The 22,539-nt window shown below is 54.3% G+C and overlaps 1 protein-coding gene across 4 annotated transcripts in view; it reads left to right on the top strand.

Annotated features, from left to right (window-relative positions):
* Positions 1–404: 404 nt before the first annotated feature.
* Positions 405–22,539, top strand: part of USP53 (ubiquitin specific peptidase 53) — a 50,228-nt gene continuing 28,093 nt past the window's right edge. For 2 of the 4 annotated variants that reach the window (XR_008390296.1, XM_037129986.2), the window contains exons 1-2: positions 12,850–13,070; positions 19,905–20,537. Coding sequence is in view for 3 of the 4 variants with exons in the window: in XM_037129986.2 (XP_036985881.2) it covers positions 20,394–20,537 (144 nt within the window). In the remaining variant the exon portion in view is untranslated. Of the gene's footprint in view, positions 1,379–8,112; positions 8,283–8,417; positions 8,654–12,849; positions 13,071–19,904; positions 20,538–22,539 lie in introns of those variants that run through there. The other 2 variants (XM_053658502.1, XM_053658503.1) reach the window with 2 other exon arrangements.

Here is a 22,539-nt window from a genome sequence, read left to right on the forward strand (position 1 = left end):
GCCCGCGCCCTGCTTCATAAAGGCCATTCAATGTGTATTTTAATGTTATTTTATTTTGACAATTATTCTGTGAGGGAGGTATTACACACAACCTCCATTTCATATAAGGAAATTGAGCCCCAGACAACGAAGGTGACTTGCCTGACTCTGGCTCAAAATGGGGAGAACTTGGCAAGTCTGACTCGAACATCTATAAGCACTCACGTTCATTACTTCTCTTTCAGAGTAAAATTCAGCCTGGAACTATTTTGTTACATCTGGACAGACAGACAAACCAACCAACCCCTCCATTATCTTAATTGGGCCAATCCAGCTGTACAGCGAGGTAGTTTACACTCGCCCACCAAGGCGGTCTCCCGCTCACGGGGAGCTGTGCTCTCAGACCGCGGTCCTTGTGCCTGCAGCCGGGCACGCCACGCGCACGTTTCCTTACGCGTTCGCGTTGGAGAGGCGCAGCGGCGCGCTCAGGGGGCAGCCGCTGGTCAGCGCTGCGCACTGGGGACAGCACGCCCACACTTCTTCTAGACGCAGGGGTGGTGGGCTCTCCAGCTCCAGTGGGGCCTCTCCCCAAGTCTGTGACATCGTCCAACAGAGGTTGGGGCGTGAAACTAATTTCCTGGTTTACTTAGCCCGTGTCTGGATGCCCAGCTGGCGGCTTGTTCCCTCCATAAGCAGAGGCCCTTGGATGACTAGAACGAGGTGACGAACAGATACTCCTTGGCCTGCACGCTGCCTTTGAGCCCCTCATTTTCCATCCCGAATATCTGCAAGGACTTGATGATAAAAAACGAGTTACCGGTTATTACAAAATCAAGTGCAAATACGAGCGATAATTTTTAGTTGAAATGGCCATCTATTGCCTCCCCTGAGGGTTCCACGTGTTCCAAATGGACGCGTTTATAAGCGTTTTAGCAGCCTGGACGGGGAGGGAGCCAAGTATTGCCACCAAGGTGCCCGCGGAGCAGAACGTCCGGTGGCGAGTGTGAAGGGCACAGGGTGAACTTGCTGCTCCAGCAGGGCTGTGCCCGCAGACTGATGAATTCTGGGACGTGCCCTCTGCTGCTGCGGCGAGATCAACCTTACGTGGCGCCAGTGCGGTCTCCGCCACCGCCGCTTTCTGCCAAGCTCAGGGAAGTAGGGTTGTGAACACTCCCTCATGGAAAATACTTGCCACCTCTGCGCGCTCTGTGCTGCAGAAGACGGCCGCTCGCTTCCTATGAGAGGGACGGGGGCCAGACTTTTGCCAGAAGAGCAGGGGGACCCGTTCCAGAGTAACTGGTGCCAGCACTTGGCAGATGTGCCAACAGGGACATCGAGAGAGGTGGAGCATTTCAGAGCTGAGAGAGCGAACCAGCGTCTCAGGGTGTCGATGGTTCAGGTGAGTCCAAGGATGTGTGTCCCTACGCCAGTTCCTTACACAGAAGAGCTTGGTTTCAACCTGCTGGTGAAGTTCCCTGGCTTCTCCATGTAACATGAGCTCAACAGGAAACTTGCTGCACAGGGGCAAAGAGGGGGGACAAAAGTTATTTCTAAAAGATTCTAGTTCAGATCCAGACAGAATGTGCTCGAGATTGAGCACTGCATGGTATCTGGAGACACATTTCGATGACAGCTTGCGTGGTGTGGGAGACAGACACTCAGGGAACAGGGCAGGGAAGGTCAGAGAGGAAAAGATAAACTCGGTGTGATTCCCTGTTTTAAAGCTGCTGATCGGGGAATTGCTACGGAAGCTACGGCACCAGCAAAATGAATGTGAAGGAGCAGGGGAAGGAGGGCCGGGAAGGGGCAGGCTGAGGGGAATACGAGCCTCGGCAGTGGCTCTGCGGACACGACTGCAGTCTGGGCTGTGAGCCGGCTCCCGAGGACCCCCGTGGCCTCTCGTCCCAACCCTGGAGCAAGCACACGTGAACACAGCGCCCTGACCAGCTCCCTACCGACCTGCCACAAATCAGTGATGTAATCGTAAGCAATTTACTTCACTCTCAAAGTCAGAGTTTTCTCCAACTCTGCTTACGTGGCTCAAGGCCGCTCAGCCTGGGACCTCCTCGGACCACCCTTATTTAAGAGACAATCCTGCTCATGGCTGGTCATGTCTTTATTTTTCTCTGCAGCGCCTGTGGCTCCCTAACCTAGTGCCCTTCTAGTTTGGGTCCTCTGAGGGCAGAAAGGGTGTTAGGAAAACTGTCCACATGAGAGGGACATGGGCAGAGAGTCGAGAGACCGCCCATGGACGTGTCCTAGACATGGGCTGGTCCAGACATAGATGTGTTCCAGGAAAAGGCTTGTGTAGATGTGGGCGTGTCCTAGACCGGGCGTGTCCTAGACATGGGTGTGTTTTAGACAGGGGTGTGTTGTAGGCAGCTGTGCTGTCCAGGGAAGATTTCATCAAGGCAGTCGGGGGATCCTTGAGCTAAAGGCGCCTGGGAGAAGAGGCCTACATTTTCCAGAAACAGGTCTGCCCCAACGTCACTGCCATCAAGGTCAGTGGCTGGCTGGAAGCAGACTGCGGAAGACAGCCTCGGGGAGAATGTCACACGAGTAGTCAATGGGGCACAGAGCTGGGACCACAGGCCGACTGCACTGTTACGGATCCGCAGGGATTGTGGCTGCAGCTCAGGACACATGAACGCGGATTTATCCCTTTGCTGTTCCTCTCACTCGCCGGGGTGCACTCCCTCCCAGCGCAGAGACTTGGCCTTGCCCTTGACCACTGCATCCTCTGTGCCGGGTGCACAATGACGAATGATGAAAACCTGTTAAATAAGCAAGTGCATCTGAATTGTGGGGACAATACTAGGGTCTGTCTTCAACATACTGCATGATAAAGCAGGTTGCCTGATTCATGGTGGGGGCTTGGTAACTGTTAGTTACTCTTATTAACGTAATAAAAAAGTATCAGCATCACACAGTAAGAACACAAAGGCCCTTGGAATTAAATTTGAGGTCACACTGGCATTGCTTTGGGATAAATACACTCAGCCCTGACTTACAAGTCACCCATCTCGAAGCAGCAAGAGTATTAAGTGCAGACAAACTCAGAAAGACGGAGGCAGCCCAACTGCTGCTTAGAATAAGCACGAGCTTGTGCCCTGTTCCCCAGAGTCCGGGTCACCACGGAAAAAGCCTGCCCAGGGTCTTGCTAAAATGTTATTTCTTGTGACCATTCACATATTTTCTAGGTCACTGGGAATTAAAAAAACAAAACAAAACAGTGTGCTGCCCTTCATCCGAGTACCGGACCTCTTTGGAAAACTTCACACTCTCAGGAGACAGTCCCCCAGGACTGACAGCTGCTAGACTCTTTAAAACTAAAAAAGCTGGGTTTTTTTCCATTTAAATACCTGTTGGTAACATTTCCAATCAAGAACCTATTGCACTAGTATTGCAGTCGCTGGCACAATCATCTCTAGCGTGCGGATTCAAAAACAGCCACCCCCAGCCCCTGCCTCTGGGGGTTTCCTTTCTGCACCTGGAAGTCGTATCCAAGGAAAGAGGGGCCTCTCCTGTAGACCAATGGAAAACTCACCTGCGCCCAGCCAACCGGGAGTAGCCGTTTTTTCTTCCCCGCCTAACCCTGAGGGAGCAGCCGGAATACTCTCCAACTCCCGTGCTCAAGCTTAATTTTAAAGCTCGGTTCCTGATGCCCACGTGGCTTCATCTCTGCCTCTGTGTACGTGGGTCTGGCCAGGATTCCGCGGCCCAGCTGACGGGCCACAGGCCCTGGGCCTCCTGGGCCACGCGGCCCTCCGGGCCCAGGACCAGCTCAGGGACGCACGTGGAGCCAGGCGGACCACATCGAAGAAGCGTGTGCTTCTCTCCTCACGCCCAGAAAGAGATGCGAACACAGGATGTGATTCGTTACAGTCAGTGCCCTCACGAGCTCATCAAAATCCAGTAAGAACATGTTAAACGTAAAAGGCCGGGAGCCGAATGTAGGCTCCCTAAACTTGGTACATTGAGGCCCTAACTTCCCACAGGATGGTGTTAGAGGCGGGGCCTGTGCGAGGTGAGAGGTCAGGAGGGTGCTGTCCTCAGAAGTGGGATGGGGGACCCCACAGAGCCCCGACCCCTCCCCCACATGAGGCCACACCCGGCAGCCCTTTGGGGACCTGGCTGCAAACTCTCAGCAGACACCAACTCTGCCAGGCGCCTTCCTTTTGGACTTGCCAGCTCGCACGGCTGGGAGGGGCAAACGTGTGCTGTTCACAGCAGTTTCTGAGCAGACCAGGCTGCAGTGCAACACAGAGAGGTGTTCACCTGGTCAGGTGTGAACGCGTGTGAGTGTAGCAGTTACGGTCGATGCCCCGGCGATCAGACTGCACAGACTCGCTGTTCTGTTGGTGCGGCTCCGGACCCTGATGCTTGCTCGTGTTCCCGGTCAGCACAGTGGAAGGATGTAAATGTTCTGGATGTAATAATAAGGGAAGAACGCGTTACCATTTTGCCAAATACAACCTGCTAATACTACTATGTGAGCAGCATAATGAAACCCTCCCTTGGCTGAAATAAGCAACCCTGGACTTAGAACGGAAGAGCTTCAGAATTACACATTGTCTTAAAATACTCTAGACCAACCCCCGCATTTACAGGATGGAAACTCAGAAAAGTGACGTTGCTAGTCTGCTCTCACACGCGTGTCTAAAACCCGGGCCCACCATCCGCTTCTCCTCTCACCCCTCCACTAGCTCCTCCTGCCTCCGCCGAACGCAGCCGCCATGGGGCGCGACCACACCCCCTCTGAGGACAGACAGCAAGTAACACCCGTCTAGACACAGCTTCACGTCATCTGTGTGCCTTCCTTGTTCACCACGGGGCAGTAAGGTGGGGGAGGGCTAACCAGAAAACGTGGAGCCGGAAGGTCAAGGCCTAGTTCACGATGCCGGCAGTTTCACTCCCACCAGGAAAACGCACCAACAGGGACCCTCTTCGCCCAGCGAAGGGACCCAACGCCTCGGCCGCATTGAAGAGTGAATGAACGTGCCTCGTTCGCTACAAAGCTCTCGCTCTGTGTCCCTCACTTGACAGCTGTGTTCTCTGAGGAGGGGTCTAGACACGGGTGCAGGTGGCCGTGCTCCGCCCCTTGTCACACTCGGAAGAATAACGCAGAAGGAAGCAACAGAGGGCATGGCTTTCAGGGACAGTCTGTTCTGTGGACGTCCGATCAGCTCTTGCCTGCCGCGGGCACGGGACCACGCGGACGTGCGGACACACGGTTCCCTCCAGGCCCCGGGCCGCCCTTCTGCCTGCCGGAGGCGCTGCGTGGAAGGCAAATGTCGGCTTGTCTGCAGCGGCTGCCGTCTCGATAGAACGACTGGGACTGCTCTGACGAGGAGAGTCCTTGTGAAGTTCAAGAGTCTGACACAGGAGGACAAAATGACACAAAACAATTCAATCAGAAAACTTTGATTTTTAAAATGCACAGAAAGGCTTTCACATACATTCCAGGGGTATTGTTTGCCCAAGGTTTTGGGTTTTTTTCCCCCAGTACATTTCCAGGGTTAGCACTCATTTCATAGAGGGAGAAAGACTGGAGAGAAATAGACTGCTAAGAATGAGAAATAAACTCGGAACCTCTGCCTTTATATATGCGTGTCTTTCTTGGGAGTATTTCTATCACTGAATACTTTCCCACAGTTTTATTACTCTATCAAAAACATGCCTGATTTCCCTCTTTTCCTTCAGCCATGAAGTGCATTTCAACAAGGAATTTCAACGTGAAAACAGGGCGCCCTGAATATTTTCGTCACCTTGACAAAGCGACAAGCTCTCCAGGGCAACTGCCTTTGCTCAGGCCCAGGGCTGCGGCCAAAGGCCTCGGGGAAAGGACGCGGTGTGACTTTCCTGTTGTGTTCTTACAGAGCTACTTTAAAAACCAGCCAGTCCGGGAGGTCAAGTTGTGTGGGAGTGTGTGTGTGTGTGTGAGTGTGTGTGTACTACCACAGAGGCTTCTATCTGTCAGGTCCCCAAGGGGTGGGAGACCGAAAGTGGTGAAGGACCAAACACCTCGGTGTGTTCCTTGGAACCCAAGACCCAGCCTGGGCGGCATAATTCACAAGGAGACAGTCAGCACTTGCAAAATGCTCTGGACGTTGCCCTCCAGTCCCCCCGTCCCCGTCCCTCAACCTTCAGCAGGGCACAGAGGTGCCAGCACTTGAATACGGAAGACATGCCACCACACTTTAAGAAACAAGACTCAGTGTTTCAGGGACAGTGTTTCACAGCAGGCCGGTGGTGAGTGTCCTGGAACGGGGCCGCAGGCCTGGTTCGGCCCCTGGCGTGGCCTTGGGTGACCTCACCTCCCAGAGCTTCGCTGTTCCTGGCAGGGAGGCTGCCGCAGACGCGCCTCGGAGGCCCTTTGCATCTCTGCGGCTCCAAAGGACCGCACAGGGAGAGCATTTTGTGAAAATTTAAAGAGAGGTATTTAGCTCCCCGCATCCTTCACGTCTGGGTGTTTTAGGCGGGTACATCCTGCTCATTCCTGCTTCTCCCCACGGCTGTGGGCAGGCCACGCGAACTTGCATCGGCTAAAGGAGCGACGGGTTGCGCAGTGAGTGGCAGCACCCTCACAGTGTCCTGGTCACAACGCAACCTCTGAGCCAGGAGAGGATACAATGGCCCCAAACCACACATCAGCCTGCGTTAAAAACCTGTTTTTATTTTTGGAGCTACGTTTTTTTCCACAGCTGATAACACAAGTGCGTGGTGAACTCCGGGCTCTGCAGATGGGCCCGTTGCGAGAGAACAGAGATGACGGCGCCCTCAGATGAAGGCCACGCGGGGGAAACTGTGACTGAGGTGCTGACAGAAACACACTTTCCTGTTCCCGATCGCTGACCTCACAGAGGCACTTGCCTTTCCGAGCGCAGCCCAGCGGGGGTGAAGCCACGGCTGTCTCCGCATATCTGTTCTGATCTCGCTTTTAATGTTCCACTTGTGTTTTAGTCTCCCAGCTCCGATTCTCTTTCTTATTTATATCTGATCCCTGCTTTATATTATATGTGAGATTTCATTCTTCCTTTACCTTTTTAAGTCCCTACTTTAAATCCTTTGTACGATGAGGTGAAGTTGGGTCGGTTAGCCTAATATTTACGAGGCCTTCAAAAGCTGAGAGAACTGAGTATTTTTAGGTGGAAAACATGAGATGTTTTCAAAGTGAAATAGTCTTATGGAAGAGAGAATACAGATTTCCGCGGGTACACAGAACAGAAGTAAGACCAGTGTGTGGAAATTTCTGGGAAGCAGATTTAACTCATTGTCATGAAAATTTCTTAACAGTTAAGAAATTTTCAGAAATCTTAAAGAAATCTTTTTCAGAAACTTTTAAGAAATCTTAAAGAGCAAAAGGCCGCCCCACAAAGCATCTGGTTTTCTGTCCCTCCTGTCACCATATTGAAACAGAGGTTGGGGACAATTCTTCGGGGAAGGGGAGGCTGGACCAGATGACGCCCACAGCCTCCTGCGTCATTGAGATTGCAGTAAAATACGTACCAGGCAAGGAAGATGATGTACAGGTTCATAAAGCCTCACATTATCCCCGAGGCCAGCAGCAACCACGGGAACAGCACTAATGGCCGTAATGACACAGGCTGGGCCTTTACAGTGGCTTTTATCTGGGGCCTAATCAAAGACACCCAGGATAAGTATTATTTCTCACCCCGGTTTTACAGATAAGAAAATTAGAACATTGCAAAGTGAACTCACATGAAGGGCAATGAAATCACTCAAGCCCACGCGTCAGCAGAAAGCAAAGAGTCCACTGGTTAAGCCAGCAACTGTGGTCACCTAACACATGCTGACTGGCGACACGCCATGGGTGTTGAACTTGACCTCTTGCTTTTTAACAGGATGCCATGCTTCCAAGCCTTGAGGAGCCCAGTGAACACCACTGTCGAACTCCCTGTTTTATCCGAGGACTCCTCCCCCACTGTGTCCGCCTTATTCATTCAGACCAGCTGCTCAGTGGTGGGGAACAGGCAGCTCCGAGTACATGTCTTCAGGGCTTCGCAGTCGGAGGGAACAGGGAACAACTTCTCTCCTGCAAGTTGTCATTTGAAAACTCCTGGGCAGGGGTGCCCATGAGCCCCAATCACTCCAGACCAATCACTGTGGCCAGAAAAGGGGGAAACGCCCCACTGGCAGTTCGGCCCCTGCCGAGGTTCCCTGGTCTGGACCTGTCGCTGAAAGCAGAGAAAGACGTGTCCCCATTGATGTTTTCTCAGCTGAAGGAAATGACATGTACATTAACCACCTGCCAAGTGCACTTTTACCAGCTTTTTTCAGACGTGAGTGTAGTAAATAAATAATCAGGTTTTCTCACTTTTTAAGAGATCATCAAAAATATTACCGTTTTCTCTCATCGTCGGGCACTGTTGTCCCTTACCATCTTTCCCCCCTGACTGATTTTTGTCATCCAACAGACGGCAGTTGACTTGGCCATGATGCTATTACTGCCCTTCCGGTTCTGACTGTGAGAAGTTGCTCAGGACAGAGAAGCGAGCAGCGCCTCTGAGCTCGGACCGCAGACCGCGGCCTTCCAGCGACAGTGCTGGTCGCGGCCACTTCTTCCCAGTGTCTTCACTCTGCTCTCTGAAAATTAGAAAATTAGGGCTGCGCATTTCAATGTTCCAGGAAAAGTATCCAAGAAGAAAGGTTGGTAAGTGTCCACGCGGTGACCTAGCGTAGACACGCATTCAGGGTGGAACAACTCTGTGGATCCCTACTGTGTGCCACGGTGTCAGGCCTGACAGACAGAGCGACCACAGGGGATGCACGCCCTTCACGGAATGTTCTTTGTAGGTGGTGCGGAGGATGATGAGTAAGTGGGCAAATGGACAGGCATGACAGTCACAAGCTGTGATGAACAGGAGGTGTGTCAACAGCACCCTCTGTCCAAGGTCAGCAGGGGCTCCCGGAGGCTGAGAAGGTGAAGTTCAACCCGGGGTGCGGAGGCTGAAAGGAGTCGGCCACTTGGAAACAGGGGCGAGCGTCGTTGGCCACCCTGGGCAGTGCCAGCACCGTGCGCCGTGTCGTTTCTGTTGCGGGGGACGGTCCTGTACACGGGAGCGTGTCGAACAGCGGTCCTGGCCTCTCCCACTGGAGACCAGTAGGGACGCGCCCCACTCCCAATGCGACAGTGTTTTTGGCCTTTGCCAAATGTGCCCTGGAGGATGAGCCACCGTGCCATACAAAGGGGGTGGGGAGCGGACACAGAGCTCTGAGCAGCATGAGGTGTGGTGAGGAAGCCAGGACAGGTCACCGGTGGGCTGCAGGCCTCGGTGCGAACCTGGACTTGACTGTATGTGAATGGTAAGTCGTCGAACAACTTGAAGTTGGGGAATAACACGTCTCTGTTCGAAACAGCCCCTGTGGGTGGCTCCTGCGTGGGAAGCGGATCTAAGTGCAGGAGGACAGATGAGGTCGCAGGCGCTGAGGCCTGGTGTCGCTTGGAGCATGAAAGTGGGTTAAAGAGAGAGGTTGGGGCACAGCTGGGGAGGAATACATCCCAACCACCGGAATGTGAGCGAGTGGAGGAGGGAGTGGTGGGCGGTGACCATGCTGTTCCGGTGACCTCGTCACTGAGTCACGACCTGAAGACTTCTCCGGAACCGCTCTGGCTGGGCTCTTCTTGTGTAGCTACAGTTCCCCCTACGAATCTTCTGTGTGTCATTCCCAACTAATCATCTTGTTCAGGAACATTTGAAGGCTTCCTATTAGAGCCCCACATCAGCCTTGTTTATTCCTGTGTTTAAAGATTTGCTCTTGAAGCAGTTGCGTCTCTTCCTCCATGCCTTCCAGCACACCGGCCCGTGCATCCTGCAGGCGGCGGCTCCTGTCTGACCCCCCACAGGCCCTCCCCAACACTTCCGGTCCACTCAGATGTCTCTAGTCTCTGAAAACATCGATAGAACTTCCCATCTTCCACCTCGTGCAGTGAATATGCACTTGGCAAGCGTCTGCACCCGGCTCTGTGCTACGTCCTGGAACTCCAGCCAAGAGCAGATACGGCCCTGCTTTCCGGGGCCTTCAGTTAGTGAGGAAATGAACCCCATCAGCCTTCACCACTCCCTTCAAGCCGTTAGGAGAACAGAGTGTGTTTGCAGCCCAACCTGAGTCAGGCCACTTCTCCAGCCTCCAGTGGCCGCCCCCCCCCCCCCCCCAGCTCAGGCCTGGTGCACGGTGCCTCTGGCTGTGCTCACCTCCTGGCACTGTGCAGTCACTGCTGCCACCCTGCTACTCACCAGGGATAGGGTAGGTCCAGCCACAAGGCTGCAGGTTTCCCAAAGCCCGAGTCACGGCCACTCCAGAATAATGGTGACCTGTGTGTAAGCGTGGGGGTGTGGGTGACGTCAATGCTGGCTAGGCCTCGGCTGATCAATGCGAGGTGGTCTCTGGCACACTAAGCCTATCCCCACACACAACCCTGTGCCTCCCTGAGGGGCAGAGACCATTCTTCGTAAATTCGGGTCCATTTGGAACTACTGAGTCACACACACGCAGCCCTCAAGGACAGACGGCGATTCCCAGAGGCAGTGCATTTAAAACCTGTGCTGTGACAGTCCTCACCACAGAGTTTTCTGGGGACTCCTGCTGTTGGGAATGTCTCACACGGGTTTCAAATATGTTTCAAAGTGGCTCTTTCCATCCCTGCATGCAGGGCAGTGCCAGTTTTCTCTTCCTCCGTGTGCGCTTCAGCACGACCTCTCGACACTTAACTGGTGACCTATGACACATCTACATTTCAAAACTCAGCCCTTAGATATGCCACGAACTGGCAGGAAGTTTGAAACTGCACGATTTAAAAAGCCTACAGCCAGGGTTTAGTCAAATTCTCGGGCAGGGTGAACTGCATGGGCATCCTTCTGCAACCTCCACACGAGGAAGGCGGTGAGTGTGAGCCTACAACCCGAGTCCGACTTATTCTTTCAGGGGAGGAGGTGGGCCTTGCTCCGTCCGTTGTATTTGCATAGGGATGATTATAGGACACTACGAGTGTTGTAACAGGAACAGGCCGAAAAGTGGCGAAGGAAGGGCAAGTCTGTCTTCGGTTCTGAAAGGCTTTACCGGGGGCACGGGTGTTGGGTGGAGACCTGCGGGATATTTCGGGGACCCTGCTGGATCTCGGGACAGCTAGGAGTTGTACACGGCTACTGTGGGCACACGGGTTAGAATGCATGCGGGGTTAGCTGTCTGGGGCCGAATCCGAGGGGCCCTCCTGCTGCCAAAGAGCCCCGGACAACACCTTGGACTCCGTGGGACACCGCAGCTGTGTTCTCACATTAGGGAGATCAGTGGTGGAATGGAGGCTGGACTGGAGGTGAAGCACGTGATGGCTATTGCAATAGTTCCGAGGCGGGTGACATGAGTCGGGGAGGATGACTATTTGACAGCCTAGGAGTGAGAGTGGAGATTTAAGAGCGGTGGGTGTGAAATACTTAAAGAGGCAAGAGTCAACGGAAGTTGGTAACACGACAGAGGAAAAGGACGTGAAACACAGGGTGTCTGTGGGTTTCAGAAATAGGGAATGAACACGGGCTGGGTTTCCAGGTGGGTGGGGAATGGCGTCCATGTGGGCCGTGTTGAAAGTGACCGCAGATGCTGTTGCTTACAAGGGCGGAACCTGAAGATGTGCATCTGGGAGTCCTGGGCGTGTGGGACACCTGGCAGGTGGGTCCCTGCTGGGAAAGAGACTGCTCTCCGAGACAATGAGAATGCTAAACAACAAAACCGGTAACCGAGGGGACTCCCAGAGCACAGCAGGGGAGAGGAGCATGTAACACGGGGCAGGCAGGGGGTCTGAGAACAGGGGCCAGGGGCACTGGGGAAACTAAGGGGAGTTCGTGGTGTCATTATCATTTTTAAAAGGTAGAGTTTTTATCTTCCTACTCCTCCAAAAATGTTAAATCTCTTGAAGGCAGGAACCATGTCTTAAATTTCACTGAATTTCCTTCCATGCCTAAGGAACATAGTAACAGGAACATAGCAAGTGCTCAAGACATTCTCCTAGATTCAGTTTGAAGCACTATTTGCTCAAAACAGCCTAAGATGCTTCTACCTATGAGATTACTTAAATGTTACAATCTGCAGGTCCTACCTGAACCCACTTTGGAATGAGTTCCACAACCTTATTTACTACTTACGGAGGCAACGTTAACACTACAGACAACCGTGGGTTTTCCTTTCAGTGCTCTTCCTAAGAAACAGTTTATAACGAAGCCAGGTTTAACCCAATTCCCAAGCAGCACTCCGCGTGTAACTGGAAACCTGTTGGAAAGCGCCCTAAGGAGGCAGCCACACGTTTCTTACCACCATTAGCCATTAACTGGGTCAGCACGTTTATGAAAGCGTTCACTTTATTAGCAGCCACGAAAACAACCGGTTGGGGACTGCACATCCCCGCAAACAGGTCTTCGTGAGGCACCGACAGCCAAAGGGTCTGCTGCCAGAGACCCAGTGCTCCCAGGGACCGCCACCCAGCCCCAAGCCCGTGCTCGGCGGATTCGCCTTCCTGAGCTTGGAAAATTCCGGGTGAACGACTGAGGGCACCGGAAAAATCACCTGCGCGTAGGAGCGCGCCCCTCCCCTCAGCTGCACCGGGAGCCCCACCTACAGCCACCTGGCCCCGGCCCCGAGACCCCGTGGTCCGCTCCGGCCTTCGGGGAGATGCTTCGGCCCCTGGTCTCGCGGGATCTCGCGCCCATCCAACCCCCGCGGGAATACCGCCCCGCAAGTCCACACCCGGGAACTCCGGGCGGGGCGGGGTCAGCCGGGGAGGATGGGGGCGGGGCCAGCACGGGGAGGCGGGGCGAGCGCGCGGCGCCGAGGGGCGGGGCTGGCGGGACCTGTTGATCGCAGGTGTCACTGCCCGGACAGGCCCCGAGGGTGTCGGCGTGTGCGCATGCTCCGTGCGCGGGGTCGTGCTCTGGGCGGCGGAGTGCGGCTGCCCGTGCTCCAGTGCCTCGCGCGCTTCGGGGACGGTGGTGGCGGCGGTCGGCGTGTCAGCCTGGTGTCGGCGTGAGGCAGCGCCGGGCCAGCGGGAGGGAGCCCCGTGGGGGAGGCAGGGCCGAGCGCAGGTAAGTCTCTGGAACTGCGCCCTGGATGCAGACTCAGCGACCCGCGCCGCCCGCTGGCCCGCCTGGGACACCCCGGCTCCAGCCCCGCGCCCCCCCCCCGGGCGCCCCCCACTCCCGCGTTCCTTGCGGGGCCAGAGGGGCCGCGCAGACCGGGTCGTGGCGGTGGCGCTGCTGGGTTCGCGGGCCGGTGGCGGGAGAGGACCTGAGTCCCTCGGGGGCGCTGCGGGCGGTGGATGCGGGCGCCCGCCCGCCGCCCCCGGGCACGGCCCCGGAGCGGCGGCTCTCAAAGGGGTCCGCCTGGCCCCGCCGGCCTCGTTGGAGACGACAGGTGACGGGACCCGGGAGCAGCTTTGGGCTGGTGTTGGCTGGGTGGTAGGAGTCGCATACAAAGTTAATGTTTAGCTTTTAAACATTCACGTATGGGACGTTTACCCATGTGTTTTAAAAGTACATCGCAGAACAGGAAGTACCTGCACAGGTGTCCGCGGGAGGGTCCCGGAGCCTGCACTCTGAGCGCGGTCTGAGGTTTTGTTATCCCGCTACAAGTTTTCTTTATCAGCGCAGTCTGATTAAGGCTTGCAGAATGCGCTGCAAGGCTCTGTGTCACGCAGCAGGGTTTGCCAAATGTTGCTTTATCTGGGGGAAAAAACCCAACCCAGGTCTTTTTTTTTTTTTAAGGATTTTTCAAGGCTGTGTTTTGAGAGATGTTTACCAGTAAACTTAGGAAGTTCTTTGTGATGAGGCTCTGATTCCCTTTTAGTTCTGGTCTCTAAAGAAAAGCTAATTCTCAGTATTTAAGACGAGTAGTCATCTTACACAACATTCTGATTGAAATGAACTTTTGGCTAAATTGATACTTATTAGCTTTTTTTTTTCTATTTTTTAAGTTCCATGATGATGGTCTAGGCAAAGGTCCTCCTGTTAAAGACAAATTACACAAACACACACAAACAAAACTTACTTTGCAAAAGTAATATGTGATTTATCTGCCATTGTCATAAGAATTCCAAATAGACTAACTCAGTGTTGGTAGGAGTTAATTATAGCCTGAAAAAACAAGTTCTTTTTGTTTTTGTTTTACATTTTGGAGGATTTTAAAACTAGCCTTTTGGACAATTTGACCAGGCTCATGGTTACTGCTCATAAACCATGGAAGTGATTTATTTAAATTTGTTCACCCATTAAACTCACTGGTAGCTATGTGTATTCTTTCCTATAGTGTAAAAAACAAGTGCCCACGGACAGACCTTTCTTTTTCTCTACTACTTTTTGAGAAAAATATTTTTAAAATGTATGGAGATCGTAAATTGTTTATGGAACTTGGTACTAGTAGGCACTCCATTAATATTACTTTCTCTAGAAGATATTAAAAGTAGTTTTTTAAAAGATAGCTATTTTAGTGGGGGAGAAGCCCCCTTTTCCACCTAGTGTATATTTATACTTAAAAAAAGAAGAAAATCACAAAACTCTTATAATTTTTGATATGTGATTCAAGATCTTTTATATGACTTAGTGTCAAATGTTTATTTTAAACTGTGTAGCACAGAGTTTAAATTTGTATTAAGAAATGCAAATTTGGAATCGTGGTTTAGAAGCCTGTTTCAGCAGGACAAAGACTTAAACTGTGAAACTTCCGATCTATTTTAAGGTGACGGACACATTTAAAAGTCAAAACCAGAGTTATTTTGCCTGCAGGGACTGTTTTGGATCCACTCACCTACCATTCTACAGAAGACCCTGCTTTACCCTCCGATTTTCCAAAAATATGTTTGAAATCTATAAAGTGGTAGATGAAGCTATGCTACAGATGTTTAGTTACTAAAATACTTAGCAGACGTTGTTATTTGACAGCTTTAACTACAAGGTGTTCTTAATTATAGACCCCAGAGACGGCCTGCAGCGTGGCACCTCGCGTGCGGCGTCCGGACGTAGTTTGGACGGTGTGTGCTGGGCGCGCCGGGCCCAGGGGCTGCCAGTACAGCCGTGGATGAAGGGGGGGGTGGGCTGCCAGTGCAGCTGTGGATGAAGGGGGGGTGGGCTGCCGGTGCAGCCGTGGATGAAGGGGGGGTGCCAATTTTCGTCACCTTTGCAGAGCCGGCTGGGAGTCAGCAGTGACACACATGTGGGGTTAGTGTGGTATTATTAGTTTTGCACAGAGGCGATGGTCTGAGAAGGTTCTGCATCCCACTATTACCCATGTAGTGGGGGCAAGGAGCAGACGCAGCCTGTGCAGCCACAGAGCAGAGCTTCCCAGGTCACTTTAAATAGCCGTATAAAATCCTCAACTTGGCGAGTTATTACACACTTTATTTTTAACAGGAGGAATTTGACATATATAGAACATTTAGGCAAAAAGTATCTGTTCTTTGCTTTTTCCAAGTTAACCCATATCTTCCCTCAGGAGTTTCTTAAACTGGGCTCCAGGATTAGAACCCTGGCCTGTGGTCAGGAGTCGAAGGAATAGCAATGTAGTTGACAAAGGCGCGGCATCAGGCTGCCGGAAGTCCCCGAGGGCACACCCAGGAACGCTGGGAACCCCCAAACTTCGCACATTCCTCTGTGAGGGTTCGTACTGGGTTGGGTCACAGGAGGACTGACTAGCTAAGGGCACCCAGAGATGGTGGCATGCACCTGATGTCTGAAGTGTCCGAAGAGCACTGGGTGGTGGGTGCACCACCCCCCACCTCCCCCAGGACAGTGATGCAGCAGCGGGAGGGTTCTCAGGGACGCAGACGTGGTGACAGCGATGTCAAGTGGGCATTTGGGTGCTCTCATTTTTTTTGTGGCCAGATGAATCTTCATTTACTTATGACTTTAAATCCTCATTAAGGATGTTTGTACTGATGTTTCTGAAAAGCTTTACTAGTGCCCCCTTATCTGCAGCTTTTGCTTTCCCCCTTTCAGTTACCACGGTCAGCCTCAGCTCGAAAACACTAGATGGGAAATTCCAGAAGTGAACAGTTCATGAGTTTTTTGTCGTGCCTGGTGCTGAGCAGCCCGGCATCACACGATGTGATGATGTCTGTCACTGTCCCAGAGTGACTCCGCCCCTTGCTCAGCATCCCCGCCCTGCGGGTGTCCCCTGCCCGTGGGTCACTTAGGCGCTGCTTGGGGTGTCGCGCCCACTGTCCTGGGACCGCAGTGCTGGGTGCGAGGCGCCTCAGTTTGCTCAGCACCCCCGACGCAGGAGAGCGGCGGCCTGGGCGGCCTGGATGCGCCGAGGCCGGGAGTGCCGCAGGTGCTTCCTCCAGTGAGAGGCGCATTTCCTCGCCTTCGTGTGCTGAGGTCGCCAAGATCTGGAGTGACACGGAGTCTCGTTCCCGTGAAATCCTGAAGGAGGAACACATTCGTGCCAGTTTGCCAAGGGAGAGAGCCGGGCACATTCATGCAATGTTTCTTGCACTTTATAACGTCTCTGTTGCTAGTTGTCGTCTTTCACAGTGGCTAGTTGACCAGTTAAGCTTTATCCGAGGTGAGCATGTGTAGGAAAAGTCTCAGTAGATGTGGGGTTCAGCACTGGCCGCAGTTTCAGACACCCACCCCTGTGACGGGGGAAGGGCTGTCGCAGGTCGACTTTCTCTGGAGTGAATCTTCCTGTTGCTTGCCCGCCCGTCTCAGAGTCGCCGCCCTGTGTTTCTGATGCTTTGCCTCTGGGGCTTTAGCTCCATTCTCCCTGTGGTCCAGTTCGCACGTGAATGTTTAAATGCAGTTGTGAAGGGAAGTGCTCCCAAACAGTGTTCAGTGAATGAGAATTTTTCACATGTCACGTTTTCTTAGAGTATATGTAACTCTACAGGCAATTGCTCATTTTCTACTGAGAATGACTTACTAACGAATTTAAAAGTTTAGACATTGATGCTTTGGTGTGCAGTTTATCCGATTCCACTGAGTCTGGAGAAAGGCTGAAGTGGAGACTGAGATGCAGGCTTGAGGGACCGGACCGCAGAAGGATGGCAAGTGGGACACACAATGTCACGTCACACGCTTGCTCACTTGACTCAAATGTTTGCTTATGTTGTTCAAAATGCTCTGACGCCAAAGATAGCACTGCTGCTGTCATTACAGCCACTTGCTTGTACCGAGTGCCTGCGAGGTGTCAGGTGTGTGTTAGGTGTCTTACCCACTCATGGTTTGGGACTCTTACCATAACTCCAGGGTTCCCTTTTGCATAGCGGCGACTGTGGATGAGGGACGGACCTGCGTTAGGGGTTCAGGAGCTGAGTCCCGAGTGTGCTCCAGCACCTGACCAAGGCGGAAGAAACGACAGGCGAGTCCCGAGGCAGCTGGTGCGTGGGCTCCGCCTGTGTCGGGGGCTCCGCCTGTGTCGGGGGCCGCAGGGACCCAGCAGGCACCCTTTACTTCGGCTCCCCTGCACCCCATTGGCTGCACACTAAACCCGGCCCCTCTCGGCCCCCACCAAATGCCGTTTTCAGAGGAGCCGGCTGTTTGGGTCCTGGAACGGTCCTCCTCCTCTGTTGGACTGCTACGTGGGCCAAGGCCGCCCAGCCTCTGTGCCGGTCCACACCGATCCTGACCTCGCCACCAGATGGGCAGGGCAGACCTGGGCCCTGAGCGCCGGGGTCATCTCTGGTAGGAACGCTGACTTCAGAGGGCGTGTTCATGAGGTTTTGCTTCATTGCCAGAGCTTCTGTTCAGGAAGCGTTCAGCCAGAGCCTACCATGGACTGCGCCCCATTCCAGACGCCGGGACTCAGCTCACATTCCCCAAGGATGGGAGAGGACAGGATAGTGGGCACAGTCAGGTGTACGTGTGTAGCCGGTGCAGAATGGACGCCAGGGAGAATTGAGGGCGGGGCAGCAAGGGGAGTGGGGGGTGGAGACGGCGCTGAGCTGCAGTCTAGGTAAGTGTGGGCCTCTTTCAGAGGCTGATTCTTGAGCAAAGCAACACGCAGGGACCCGGGGAGAAGCTGTGTGGGTGTCCAGGACAAGCGCACTCCAGGCAGAGGAGTGCCAGGCAGTGGCCTCGGAGCAGGGTTTCTCGCGGTGTGTTCAGTGAGAGCAGGTGCCAAAGTGGAGAAGGTGCTGGGAGACCGGCTCGGGTGGGGTTATGGGCAGGTGTGGCCCAAAGAAGTAGCCATGTGGCCTCTGGCCCCGTTTCCCACCCCACAGCTTCCGAACCCCTTGGAGTCTTGGGGAAGGGTGTGTGTTTCTAGCGTGGGGACGAGGTGGCCTGTGCCAGGCTCCCGTGCAGCCTCGTGTGGGGCTGGTTGCCAGGGGAACTGGCGTGTGAGTTAGAGGAGCGGACTTCAGCCTCCTCCTCCTCCAGGGAGGGGCGGGTGGAGGGCACTGAGTCAGTCACTAAGGGCCTGTGGGTCTGGGGTGGGGAACACGTGGGGGTTGGGGTGCGTGAGGGCGTGTGTCTGCAGAGGACCCAACTCCCTGCCCTCCCCACGCCCCTCGCCTCCCTCGCAGCAGGCTGTGCCCAGGTGCTGTCCTTTCCTAATAGACCCAAAGTCCGCCGGTGAGTCGTGCTGGCACGTTCAGAGGACCTGTGGGGAGTTGTGGGAACCCCAGTTCGTAGGGATTTTTCCCTGTGCGTCCCTTCTAGCTTCACTGTCCGACTCCATTTCAATTACACACACACACACACTCTCTGCCCCTTCCTTGCTCAGGTGCTCATAGAGAGATCTGTATTTCCACACCTGCTATTTCACCAAAACGGGATCTTACTACGTTTCTGCCTTTTGCCTTTGTCTCTGAAAAGTGTCCCACTGTTACGTTCCTGTTTGTGGACACTGGTTTCGTTTCCTTCCAGTCTCACTGCACCTGCCCATACATCTCAGGAAGGTGCTCTTATTTTAGGGGCATAGATCGTCAGTATTGGCTTTTGTGTTTTTTGTTTGTTTTTGTGTTTAGATTGAAGTGTGTTTGCTTTTAATTTTAATAGTTGTTGCCAGGTTGCTACAGTATAGCCACAGGGTAGGGGGGTATGATTACATTTCCTGGCAGTCAAGTGTCAGTCAAGGAGAAAGGAAAGTGCGGGCTCCATCTCTCCCCGGAGGGGGTCACTGGTAAGTGTTGCCGGCCTGACAGAAACAAAGTAGCTCTGGGTCCCTGTGCCGGTGGTGTCTCCCAGACCCCTCCCCTAGCCTGCCTTGTCTGGGAGTGTCGTTGGGCTCACTGCCCTGCTGAATGACGGAGAAAGGCCACGGAGCCGTCAGCGGACGGAGAAGGGTCGTGGGGGAGGTTTGGTGGAAACCAGGCACAAAGTTCTAGTGGCTTCTCCCAGTGGATTCGTTTGGGACAGGCCACTGCTCCAGCATCGCATTGTGGTGACATGGAAATGCGTCCACCAGGAGGCTTCGCAGGGACCCGGGCTTTTATCGGTGGCCACATGGGCACCCTCCGTCTGGACGGGTCAAAACCCCGGACCTGCGGAAGGGCAGCAGCGTCTGGGAGAGGCTGCTTCGTTTGCCTGATTTAGCTGCAGTGACCAGCCCTGCGGTCCTGTGTTGTTGCAATATTATGGGGATGTTGTCGTTACGCTGCTATCGATCACATGCCCTGTGCTGTTGCCGCCTCGCGACCTCTTTTACTCCTGCAAGCCGGCACCTCTTCGTCCCTTCACCTTTTCTGTGCCAGGTGCCGACAGCCATCGGCTTGCTTTCTGCAGCGTTTGATGTTACCGTGACATTTACATGTTTTTAATGACAAACCGTGTTTTCATTTTCATATTTTGGAACATTAACTCTAATCTTTTTATGATTACATAGGCAACATTTTAAATATCTATTCAGTATTTGTGTTCCAAGAGTAAAGTAGGGGTTTTCTCGATTAGCCTTTCCCTTTATTTAAATGTGTTTCTTCGTTGTAGAGTTGCTTCGAGGCCACACGGGTGTGAAACACGGAGTCACCTTTGACGACGTCACCGGAGAGACAACCTTCCTTCTTGTGAAAAGTCCGTGAGGAGAACAAGGGGCCAGAGGGTCAGGCCAGACAAGACAATGGCTTGTGCTTGAAAGAAAATGATTTATTCATCGACATTACTTGTAACAGTTTGGAAAAATCTTTTTCTTTTTAATCTATACAAATCTCTCTTAAAATTTAACACATAAAAATCTCTAAGGCCGTGTTTCAAATGGCCTTCCTTTTTAGTTTTCCAAACCCCACGTTCCCGCACCCTGTTCTCACACGACAAAGTCCTCAAAACTGACGGCGTCGGGGACAGTACGGACTCGGCGGCTTCCGTCGCCATGGTGCCCTGCGGCGCGTTCCCCCGGGCAGGTGGAGACCCGGGCCGCGTGGGCCGAGGCGCCGCGGCGGTGTAGAGCCGCGGGCTTCCACGCGGACACCGCGCGCGGGCATGGCCTGGGTGAGGTTCCTGCGGAAGCCGGGCGGCGGCCTGGCGCGGGCCTACCAGCCGGGCAGCCTGCTGTCCCTGGCGCCCACCAAGGGACTGCTGAACGAGCCGGGGCAGAACAGCTGCTTCCTCAACAGCGCCGTGCAGGTGAGGCCCGGGTCTTTCGCAGGCTTAGCGGGTGCTTTTCAGGAAGTTCTTTGTCAGTGTTCCTTTAACTCGTAAGTTAAGAATGAAGTTATATTGACTGGAATGAGTTTTTATGGTCACTTTTAATGGTGGGGAAATATTTTGGCTGGGCATTTTGGTTATAGCAAATGGAACTGGGTTTTTTTTTTTTGCCAATAAGTGATATAAAAATATCTTTCGATTTATAATGATTACTTAGTGCACTATGTAATCTTGTTTTGAATCAGCTAGTCCGCCCCCCCCCCCGCACATACTTTTTAACAAAGGAAATCCGGGGGCGCCCCACAGACGGTGTGAGAAGGAGCAAGCTCTCGGGGTGCAGGAGACTGCGGGCCTCCGGCCTCGGCACTCCCGCTCTCCCTCCGCCCCGGGGAACTGGGCCCGGGCCCGGCTTCCTTACGCGGAAGGCCCACCCACCCTGCTGCAGCCCCTGCTGAGCCCCTGCGACTAACAAGCACCAGCCCTGCCTTCTGTCCGGGCTGCGAGTCCCCTCTGCGTCCGGCCCAGCCTAACTCACCGGTGCCAGGTTTGCTGGACCCCGTGTCCTTCCACCACTGCTAACCACGCGGCAGACTTAGAGTGTTGGGGAGTATTCCGTGGGCCCTAGAATATACCCTGGAAGAGTGCGTTTCTGACACATCAGCCTGCTCGCGTGTCCGACGCGTCTTCGCTCCCGAGACCTGAGAGGGGGAGACGGGGCTGGTTGGCGGACTCCCGGGGGGGGAAAGGGAGCGCAGCGCATGCGCAGACTGCCGGCTCGGACGTGCGCTCTCTGTCGCCCCCTGTCGGGTACATCCCGGAACGCGGACCCCCGTGGGCTGGGGAGGTGTGGACTCTCGTTCACGTTCACGTCTGGACGCCGGCCCGGCCTCACTGCATCGGGTGCTGCCAGACGTGCAGGAAGATGCTCGCTGAGTGACACGGGACACGGGGACCCTCGTCCCCCTGGAGCCCAGGAGCCTCTGCTGCAGACAGGCGTGGGCTGCACGCTGGAGCGGTGAGGGTCACCTAGGGAGCCGGGATTGCAAAGCGCAGCGCCACGGGGGCGGGGTCTGCGTCAGGACGCGATCGTGGGGAAGGACGCGGGGTCCTGTTCCCACGGGAAGGTACTTTGTTAAATGGCCGTTGCGCTGACCACCGCCAGGCAGGTGACTCGCCCTGGTCCGTGGCATTGCCTCGCAGGTGCCCAGCGCCCCTCTGCCTGGGCCCCGCTGCCTCCTCCCGCCCGCTGCTCCTGCAGGGGGGCCCCTGCACGACCGTTCTCGTTGCGCGGCTGTCGACGATGAGTTCTTTCAGCTTATGGGGGTCCGGACAAAAATCGATTTTGTCGTGTTTGCTTGTTTATTTATTTTTAATCCTCACCCGAGAGTATGCTGAGAGAGAGAGAGAGAGAGACATTGACGGGTTGCCTCCTGTATATGTGCCCTGACCTGGGATCGAACCCGCAACCTTTTGGTGCGCAGGAGGCCACTCCGAGCAAGAGAGCCACAGGGCCAGGGCTCATTTTGTGTTCGAATGATGCTTTCTTCCGCCAAAGGTGCCTGTGTTGACGGTGTTCCTCTTTCAGTGTTTGAAAGGTTCCGCCCCTCTTCCTTCTAGCTCGGGGGTCTCCCGGGAGAGACCCTGCCGTCCGGTCTCCGTGCCCTACAGCCCGTCCCTCCTCCCTCACTGGCGTCAGCAGCTCGACGAGGGTGCGCTTGCGCACTGCGTTTCCCAGGTTTCTGTGTCGGGCTTGGTGAGAGCCGGTTTATAGTTACAGCCGCACTGGGAAACCTGGGCCATTCTCCTCTCAGACTCCCCTGTTCCCTGGGGCGGTGGCCGGGAGGGCAGCTCCAGCAGCAGAGGGCAGCCAGGGTCCATGCCCGCCGGCTGTGCTGGGCGCTGCTCTGGGCCCTCCGGGCCATCACACGGCGCTCCATCCGGGCAGGAGCCTGCGAGGCAGCCAGGGGTCCCCGTGGCAGAG

This window comes from Artibeus jamaicensis, unplaced genomic scaffold (genome assembly GCF_021234435.1).
Source record: "Artibeus jamaicensis isolate MK-2021 breed Jamaican fruit bat unplaced genomic scaffold, CSHL_Jam_final scaffold_537, whole genome shotgun sequence".
NCBI lineage: Eukaryota > Metazoa > Chordata > Mammalia > Chiroptera > Phyllostomidae > Artibeus > Artibeus jamaicensis.